The sequence below is a fragment of the Bombus terrestris genome, chromosome 1 (genome assembly GCF_910591885.1).
Source record: "Bombus terrestris chromosome 1, iyBomTerr1.2, whole genome shotgun sequence".
In the NCBI taxonomy this organism is placed as follows: Eukaryota; Metazoa; Arthropoda; class Insecta; order Hymenoptera; family Apidae; genus Bombus; species Bombus terrestris.
In genome coordinates this window covers 14,732,017-14,740,046 of record NC_063269.1, presented here as the reverse complement: position 1 = coordinate 14,740,046, position 8,030 = coordinate 14,732,017, and the positions used below count along the sequence as shown (strand labels likewise).

The 8,030-nt window shown below is 34.6% G+C and overlaps 3 protein-coding genes across 9 annotated transcripts; 2 read left to right on the top strand and 1 right to left on the bottom strand.

Moving 5' to 3' along the window:
- The first annotated feature begins 149 nt into the window (after window positions 1-149).
- On the top strand, window positions 150-1,134 carry LOC100647717 (cytochrome b-c1 complex subunit Rieske, mitochondrial). Its single transcript, XM_003393413.4, has 3 exons — window positions 150-384; window positions 512-689; window positions 797-1,134. Exons 1-3 carry the CDS (start codon window positions 168-170, stop codon window positions 1,086-1,088), a joined length of 687 nt encoding a protein of 228 aa, XP_003393461.2. The 5' UTR covers window positions 150-167; the 3' UTR covers window positions 1,089-1,134.
- Window positions 1,135-1,576: 442 nt separating this feature from the next.
- LOC100647604 (mediator of RNA polymerase II transcription subunit 11) lies at window positions 1,577-2,404 on the top strand. Its single transcript, XM_012313355.3, has 3 exons — window positions 1,577-1,813; window positions 1,899-2,039; window positions 2,133-2,404. The coding sequence occupies exons 1-3, from the start codon at window positions 1,738-1,740 to the stop codon at window positions 2,252-2,254; spliced, it is 339 nt and encodes a 112-aa protein (XP_012168745.1). The 5' UTR covers window positions 1,577-1,737; the 3' UTR covers window positions 2,255-2,404.
- Window positions 2,405-2,433: 29 nt separating this feature from the next.
- On the bottom strand, window positions 2,434-8,027 carry LOC100642627 (rho guanine nucleotide exchange factor 7). Of its 7 annotated transcripts, none has more exons than XM_048408914.1 (13): window positions 7,360-8,022; window positions 7,040-7,275; window positions 6,834-6,960; window positions 6,541-6,715; window positions 6,221-6,430; window positions 5,911-6,109; window positions 5,567-5,803; window positions 5,386-5,464; window positions 3,768-5,277; window positions 3,254-3,426; window positions 3,033-3,134; window positions 2,853-2,937; window positions 2,434-2,758 (listed from the first exon to the last, which is right to left on the bottom strand). In XM_048408914.1, the coding sequence occupies exons 2-13, from the start codon at window positions 7,106-7,108 to the stop codon at window positions 2,596-2,598; spliced, it is 3,129 nt and encodes a 1,042-aa protein (XP_048264871.1). In that variant the 5' UTR covers window positions 7,109-7,275; window positions 7,360-8,022; the 3' UTR covers window positions 2,434-2,595. The 7 variants fall into 7 exon arrangements, 4 of the variants coding, with proteins under 4 accessions (XP_048264871.1, XP_020720479.2, XP_048264862.1 ...); XM_020864820.2 differs by having other exon boundaries at window positions 3,254-3,425; window positions 5,153-5,277; window positions 7,360-7,821; XR_002308089.2 differs by having other exon boundaries at window positions 2,595-2,758; window positions 3,029-3,134; window positions 3,254-3,425; window positions 5,153-5,277; window positions 7,360-7,834.
- Window positions 8,028-8,030: the final 3 nt, after the last annotated feature.

Below are 8,030 nucleotides of genomic sequence, written 5' to 3'. Positions count from 1 at the left end.
TTTGTTTCTTTATTTCTTCTGCTCCTTTTCTTTCTTTTGTGAGATGCATTCACGTTTGCAATTATTTCAAAAAACAATCGCCAGTCGTAACCAAGATAAAAACGCGACGTTCGAACGAATTTCATGTCATATTAATAGGTAATAATCAGTACAAGCTCCGAGAAGAAATGTCATTGCCTTTCGTATCGATTTATTCTCGATTTCCATTCGAGAATTGGTTGAACGCGAGTACGCTAACATTCTCTTTAAAAAATCGATATGCACACACTGATTTACCCAAAACTAGCTTTCAAGAATATCGTCGAAAATCTCTTCAGAATTCGAATGTGTCGACTAAACGGAGCATCAATGAACGAAAAACATCAAGTTACGTAATGTCTTTTGGTACGTTCCCACGAGTACAAGGTTTATGAAAAATAAAAACAAATTCAGTAAAAAAGGAGATAGAAGGACTTGCGCGACCGAGGAGGATAAGACAATGCAAATAACGTGATCCTTTGTTTTCGACTAGTGGGCAGTGTTGCTGGACTTTATGGGTTCAAGTCTCACTTGTTACATTACGTACTAAGTATGGCTCCAACACGTAACATTTTAGCAGAAGCGCAAATTGAGATTAATTTGCGAGATATACCGGTGGGAAAGGTATCAGTATTTAAATGGCGAGGAAAACCGATCTTCATTTACCATCGGTGAGCTATTCAGCCAATATCATCCATTCCCGATGGTTACACTCTCTGCTCTTTATCTTTATCCAAATCTTATTTTTAACATTTAAACATTTTCAAATATATTACAGCTCCCAATCCATTATAGAACAAGAGAAAGTTATAAATGTGGCGACATTACGGGATCCTGAGACAGATGATCAAAGAGTCAAACGAGCGGAATGGTTGATCGTCATTGGAATTTGCACGCATCTCGGTTGCATACCAATTCCTAACTCCGGTATTGTACGCGGTGGATTTTACTGTCCCTGTCATGGATCTCACTTCGATGCTTCTGGGCGCATACGTAAAGGACCAGCACCTACTAATTTGGAAGTACCAGAATATCAATTCCTCGATGACGATACCATTCTAGTTGGTTGACTTTATTGTCCTTAATAAATGGTTTACTCGACTAATATTTCTAATACTAACTATATCTTATTACATGCGTAATACCACTGTTTCTTAAATCAGCTTCCTTCATTAAGAATTTTCTTTATTATTTAGTTATGCGAAAATAAATTTACATACTTTTATAAATCCTTCGTCGCATTGCCTATTTCTTACATTTTAAACGCATGAAACATAAAATGTAACATAGATATATAATGCAAAAGAATATAATGTAAATAAACAAATATACTTACTACCACACATGAAACTTTCTCTGTGTTACTACTATTGATTAAAATATGCACATACTAATTCGAATTGTAAGTATAACTAGAAAGGAAACATAGAAAGGATGATACATAGAAAAGTATGTCAGATAGGAAACTTCCTCTTTGGGAATACCGATTGGTATACCAGATAGCGCCACGTTTCGACCATTTCCGATTATTTTCGGGAAACTTCGGTCATATTACAGTACGTTCATTAGTGCGACGTTGAGCATGATACTACTTTGATGCATCATACTTCGTTTCTCATTTTTGTTTTTCTCTAGTCATTTTTTCAACAATTTTGTATAAATCAAACGGGAAATCAATTGTCGATCATACTGCGTTTAGCTTCTAACAACTAATTCGCAATGACGCCACCGATGGAGAGAATACAAATCCTTGAAACGATTGAGAAGGATATTATTGTGTGTTTGCAAAGTGCAGGTAATTAACAAACGCTTATTTATAAACACCACTTAACACCACAATTCTCGTGTAACTAAAAGACAATTCTTATTACTTTGTGTAGGGCAAGCTTTTGTGGAACTCAGTAAAGAGAAATCTAGCGTGAAACAAGCTGAAGCGCAAACTCAACAATTTATAAAAACACTAGGGCACGTGGAATCAAAATTGAGCGAACAAATTAATTATCTAACTCAAGTTTCTACAGGTAAATAATCATTTGACCACGTGAAAGTCAGCTCATCTTTTTATACGTATATCTAATTTACTTTACTCTCTTATTAAATTTACTCCTTTTTAGGACAACCACATGAAGGCTCTGGATATGCTAGTCAAAAGGTACTTCAAATGGCATGGCACAGGTTAGAACATGCACGAAGCAGAGTAAACGAATTAGAGCGTATTAAAAATAAACCAAGATAAACTCATCGATTGCTCTTTTTCTGAATCATCATTTTTGATGTAACAGAAATTCATACACATATATTCAATCAACATACTTCATGATGTATATACATTCCTAAAGATTTCCATACAAACAAAATAAGTAATAAATTTCACATCTAACACGAATGAAATGTTGAAATAATTTATACGCCTTGTTCAGTTACTCATTCTTTTATTTTTATTACAATGGCACTGTGTGAAAATTTTACAGAGAGAACATTCCCAATGTCAAACTTAAATTGAATCGGATTAAAAGATGCAAATATGATAAAACACAGATCATTATATCAAGAAATTATATCTTTTGTCAAGAACATTTAAGGTACCGATCCGTCCACAACACCAATGCTACGTTTTACCGTTGCGGCTAAAGAAAGTCTCGATCTTCTCTCTTCGTCCAATTGTTTCGTCAATAATGACATTTGCGATTGTAAATCTGTCATTTGATTTTTCAATGTTCTAACTGTTTCTGATAATGTCCTATTCAAAATGAACGATATGTTAGAAGCGTTTTTTTTTGTGTATACTGTATACAATTATGGGAAATATTGTAACATAACTAGACGATGATTACCGATTACTACAAAAATCCCAATTTCCACGATTATGCATCAAAGATGTTCTGTCTCGCATTTTATGCGAATCATATTCCAGCATTGCTAAAATGTAAACATGATATGCGAAATGTAAACGTTACTATACAAAAATTCACTACTATACATCTTAGAAACCGAAAATGTAATCCACAACCTACAAGTTGATTCTCCAGAATGCACGGTGAATCTAGCATTAACAGAAAGGCAGTACGCCTCTATCACCTTCAATATGATCGCGTCCTCTTCAAATTGTCTTTCATCTATAAGTGATAACATGTTTCTTGTTATTATGAATATACATGTTACGATATATTTTTCAAATTTCATATTTATACCGTATGGCGGCTGTACGCGTGATAAATCCAAATGTCAATTTTACCAAATACTTTGAAGCTATAGAAAGGAGGTGCTGGTCGTAACGAAGCGATACTCCAAGGTGTTCTAATTCCTAGGGAGACACAATGTTCCGTGACTGATCTGTGTTGTTGTGACTGTCGTTGCTGCTGTTGCGTTTGTTGTTGTTGCTGTTTCCCGCTTTGTTGACTGCAAATCTAATAAGTCGTAAAGAGTGCAAATCAATTTATTATTTATGCTAATTATAACTAAACTAAAAAATATATATAATTTTGAAACATGCTCTATACATGTCCATGTTCTAAATGAACGAAAGAAAAATCATAAATAAACCAACTATATATGCAAGTGAACGCAGATTTTCTTTTTTCAATTAGATTCTTAAAATGCATACTGACGTTAGCAAAGCGAAAGCTTACTTCACACAACATGGCTGTGAAATGAAAGCATACGCTTGTGTGCTCGTGTACGCGTTTCATTTCTCTCTGTATGTGTGTGCGTGCGTGCGTGTGCCGTGCGCGCGCGTGTGTAAAAAGATACAATTAGTAGTAACACAAGCAAAAACGCTAATTAAACAAGTAGGAAAAAAAAGACAGCCATGCCATGGAAGCTTGCCTTGATCCGAGCATCCAGAAAATGGTATAGACTTCTTCAACCACCAATGGGCATATAGTCCTGATGTGTATATTTGATGTGTTCCATTATAATCGTTTTCGACAGGTCGAGTTGGCTGAATTGCTTTCCTTCCAACTTTTCGTACAATACTTTGATGTGTGTACGGTATAGGTTGTGTAAACCTTCTTTGCATTGTATGCTCATATTTATTCGAAAGCACATTTTCTTTTGTTTGTATTTTATTCGTTGTAAAGGCATGGTCAGAATTGTAAACTATCGTACTAGCAGTTTCGCAGGTCGGAGGATCTAAAGTATTATCATTATGTTTCGATGAATCAGATAAGTGAGCACTATCCCTGGGGGTTGAACCAAAAGGTGATGTACAAACGCACTGATATTCAAAATTATTCTCATCGTTCTCACTTTCATCAGAATAGATCCTTATAGGATGTTCTATGCTGTACTTGTTCTCAATGCACGTACAAGATTTACAGGAAGAATTTATTTCAGAAGAATTTAATCGATAACTTTCAGCCATTCCTGAATCTGATGATCCAACACTAATTACATTCGCTTGACAGCAATTCTCAATAATGTTTGAATTACACACAGGAACGGATGGATGATGTACAGAATTTATCATAATAGGTTGTTCGTCAGTGAATTCTTTACTCTTCCAACACTTTATCGCGGCCGCTACATCTATGTGCTTCTTCGTTTCACCAAATGTATCTTGATGGAAGTTACAGCCAATTGGAAACGAATGAGCAAGATTCGTGAAACGTGATCGACAAGCGAGTTGTTCGTCAACAACGCTTACGGTATTTACATTATTATTATTATTGGCGAAACCAGCAGTAATAGAACTTCCAATACTAACAAGTGGCAAACTTTTACTAATTTCACCTCGTGTATCTTTCTCAGTTGATATTAATTCCGTCGAAGATGAGCCCTTTGTTATTCCTACAGTACTAAGATCAATATCTGCTATTGCATATTTCACATTGAGAGTCAAAGTAGATTTACGCAACATTGTCGTTCCAACGAATGATTGCCCCGTTGAGATCTTATTCGACTCGAAACTTGCCGAGTAGTTGTGTGAACAACTATCCTGACTATTTGTTTGCATCGGATGAAGGACATATGTCGTTATATTAGTCCTTCGCATTTTTACATTACTCATATCTGGTCGCAGAACGTATTGTAAATAAAGCAATTTTTTCAAAAGTTCAGGACGTATAATTTTTTGTCTGACTAATTTCGCAAAATATCTTGAAAGACGAGCATATGGAGGTAAACTGTAACTCACGCGTGACGTCGTTGATGATTTCACGAGACTGTTATTCGTTGTTTGTTCCTGTATTAAAAGTTCGATCCATCGCTGCTGATCTTCTTTAGTACCACAAAGTACTAGTATACTCTCGATCATTGGTCCTAAGATCAAATGGAAATTTTATTGATCACAGGTCAAGTAAAATTTGTATCGAATTTGCGTGGTGATTAATATTATTTCATAACGAATAAATGATTCGGATTCCTTGCCTGTAATTTCAAAAGCATTTCTTATTTCATCTGTATCTTCCACTTGAGTAATAGTAATACCTGTTAATGGAAGTTTTCCCTGCGAATGGAGAAAACGTGTAAGCATTTATTTAGACATTTCTGTGAAGATGAGAGATATACAACGAGATATAAAATATAGAGAAAAAAATGTCGAATATACTTCGTAAACGAAAGAGCTCATCCTTGGACTGGCACTGAGGACCAAAAGAGTCGTTGGAAAAAGAACAAAGTATCTATCTCGACGATCTAGACCAGTAGTTCCGCTTGCCAAAGTGACAGATCCGACATAAAGAATTTCCCCGAGTGAGCTTAACTCTTCTCCCTCCCATCCTTTAATACCGCTGGTTAACACTTGAAGCGCCAACTCACGTTGCTTTCGTATGGATGCACATCGATCCTACAAGAGAATGCAACAAAAATTGTAACGTATTTTGCTGAAAATGCCAAATATCCTTATGGAGCTTAAAATAGAGAACAACGTAAGAATACAATAAAACGACTTACCGCTATCTCTCTGTATACTGCTATACTGCGTTGTGTGTCACCTCTATCAGGATGATTTCTTTCCGTATACCTCTCCAATTCTTGAAGCATAGCAGAATATTTATCCAATCTTCGGAAAGGTTTACTTAAACCAGTTGTTAATACTAATATCCCTGGTGATATTGCTCCACTACGTTCCATGAAATCATTCAGTTCATCTCTAGAAGAAGAAATGAACTTAATTTTATAAAGAAAATAACTTCCAAGTGTCATATCCTTTTCCTATAGTTAAACTTAAGTAACAAAAATAATTTTTTTATTTCTTACATACCTGTACCGATCTAAGATACATACTGCCTTCGGATGATTTCTGCAATACATTGTATGAATGGACTTTAATTTTGGTGCAAGTGTTAGAAAGAGATTTCCAACTCTAGAATCTTGTGTCATAGTTGCTTCCAAATTGGATAGCAATCGTTGATGTACTTCCAAAACTTCATGTACATTACCTAGAAGTTGCTTGTATTCTTCTTTGTTCAATCTATACATTGAAGATTTATAATACATCTCATTTGTTGTATTGCAAAGGTGTGTGTATTTGTATGTATGCATTCCCACAAAATTAATAAATAATTTATCACATATACTTACATGTTAGCAGATTCTAGAGGATGTAAAAAACTATTTATCAAACCCTGCAATTCCGCTACATTCACTCTTTCAGAGTCTACCAAATCTTTCAATACAATATCACAATTTAGCTTCTGATGCACAGGAGATTCTTGCAGAACTTTTTCAGTTGCTTTCATAGTCGAGACACTATTCTCTATAAACAAAATAAAAATATTGTAAATGTAGTAACAGCATAAAAGGTAAGCACGTAAGAATCTAATGGAGGTTATCAAAATGATTAAATACAGATTGTTTCATTACATGCACAATACCTGGAACCCTGCACTCTTTGACGTAATTAGATGGAAACCATCCTGTTTTATCATGTAATGTTCCTTCCCACCAACCTCCTTCGTCTGTCTGTGTTATCGTAATCACATCTCCCTTTTTAAAACACAGCTAAAACAAAAATGCAGTAATGTTGAAATTGCAAAACCAATCTATAGAAATAGAGAATAAAATAGAAAATGAAACATACCTCATCATTATTTTTTCCTTTGAAGGAAAATAGGGCAGTTACAAATTTTGGTGTCTCAGGCTTTGACATGGTCTTGATATAAATACAAAAAAGAGAGAAAAATAAGTATTTTGAAGTGAATCTAAAGTGGAATATAAAAGAGAAACATGAAAAGTCTAATGGAATAGCTCCATCGCATAGAGAAACTTTTCTAGTCTTCCTTCAATGTCTTATCCATCAACCTAAGTTTACTTGCACTAAAAAATTTTAAACGATACAACGTTGAAGAATTTGTATAATATATTCGTTAAATATATCCACTTGGATATTATTCAACTCACGGAAAGTTACGTTTCATACTGCTATCCTTAAACGCCAAATGACATTTCACTGTTAATCATACGTTTTACCTTGGTTTACAATATCGTGGGATATTACTTGCACGTGATTCCGCATGTGATCGAGTTCGATTACGTTCGATAAATATTTGTCGAATTGTCGTGTGAAAAGTATCTAAAATTGTTCAAGGTTGCGTTGAATATAACCATTTATCGTATAAGAAACGAAGAGGTTAGTTTTTCTTTTAGATGCCTGTAACTCTGTGACATCTCAGCAAGCTATTAATACCCCCAATGCACATATACACAAGTAAATCCATACATAACAGTGGCGCATATTCTGTTTCATGCGTTTCTTGCGATTGCTCGTCCTCAGTCCCCACTTACATGGTTATCAAGTGTATGTATACATGTATATGAATACATACGTACGCATTGAAATTAGGTCTAAGAACTAGTTCTTTCATATAAGAAGAGATGGAATAAAATGTAACAGTCCTTTAAATTCCGATTCCTTTCCTTTTTACCATAATGTCGTGCTTATGTGTATATTATATGTATAAAAAAGCAAACAACTTAAAAACAGTTTCCTCTTAAGAAATGAAATTTCATTGTGAATTTATGTAAGTGGGCTTATAAGTAATATTGTTTAAAATGAAATACACGCATATATA

Coding starts and splice junctions, on each gene's coding strand:
- LOC100642627 (XM_048408914.1), bottom strand. CDS start 7,108: ATGTCAAAGCCTGAGACACCAAAATTTGTAACTGCCCTATTTTCCTTC. Junction 6,961..7,039: donor AAGGAAAAAATAATGATGAG/GTATGTTTCATT, acceptor TTTTTGTTTTAG/CTGTGTTTTAAAAAGGGAGA. Junction 6,110..6,220: donor TGTATCTTAGATCGGTACAG/GTATGTAAGAAA, acceptor TTCTTCTTCTAG/AGATGAACTGAATGATTTCA.
- LOC100647717 (XM_003393413.4), top strand. CDS start 168: ATGTCATTGCCTTTCGTATCGATTTATTCTCGATTTCCATTCGAGAAT. Junction 385..511: donor AAGTTACGTAATGTCTTTTG/GTACGTTCCCAC, acceptor GTTTTCGACTAG/TGGGCAGTGTTGCTGGACTT. Junction 690..796: donor CCGATCTTCATTTACCATCG/GTGAGCTATTCA, acceptor AATATATTACAG/CTCCCAATCCATTATAGAAC.
- LOC100647604 (XM_012313355.3), top strand. CDS start 1,738: ATGACGCCACCGATGGAGAGAATACAAATCCTTGAAACGATTGAGAAG. Junction 1,814..1,898: donor TGTGTGTTTGCAAAGTGCAG/GTAATTAACAAA, acceptor TACTTTGTGTAG/GGCAAGCTTTTGTGGAACTC. Junction 2,040..2,132: donor TCTAACTCAAGTTTCTACAG/GTAAATAATCAT, acceptor ACTCCTTTTTAG/GACAACCACATGAAGGCTCT.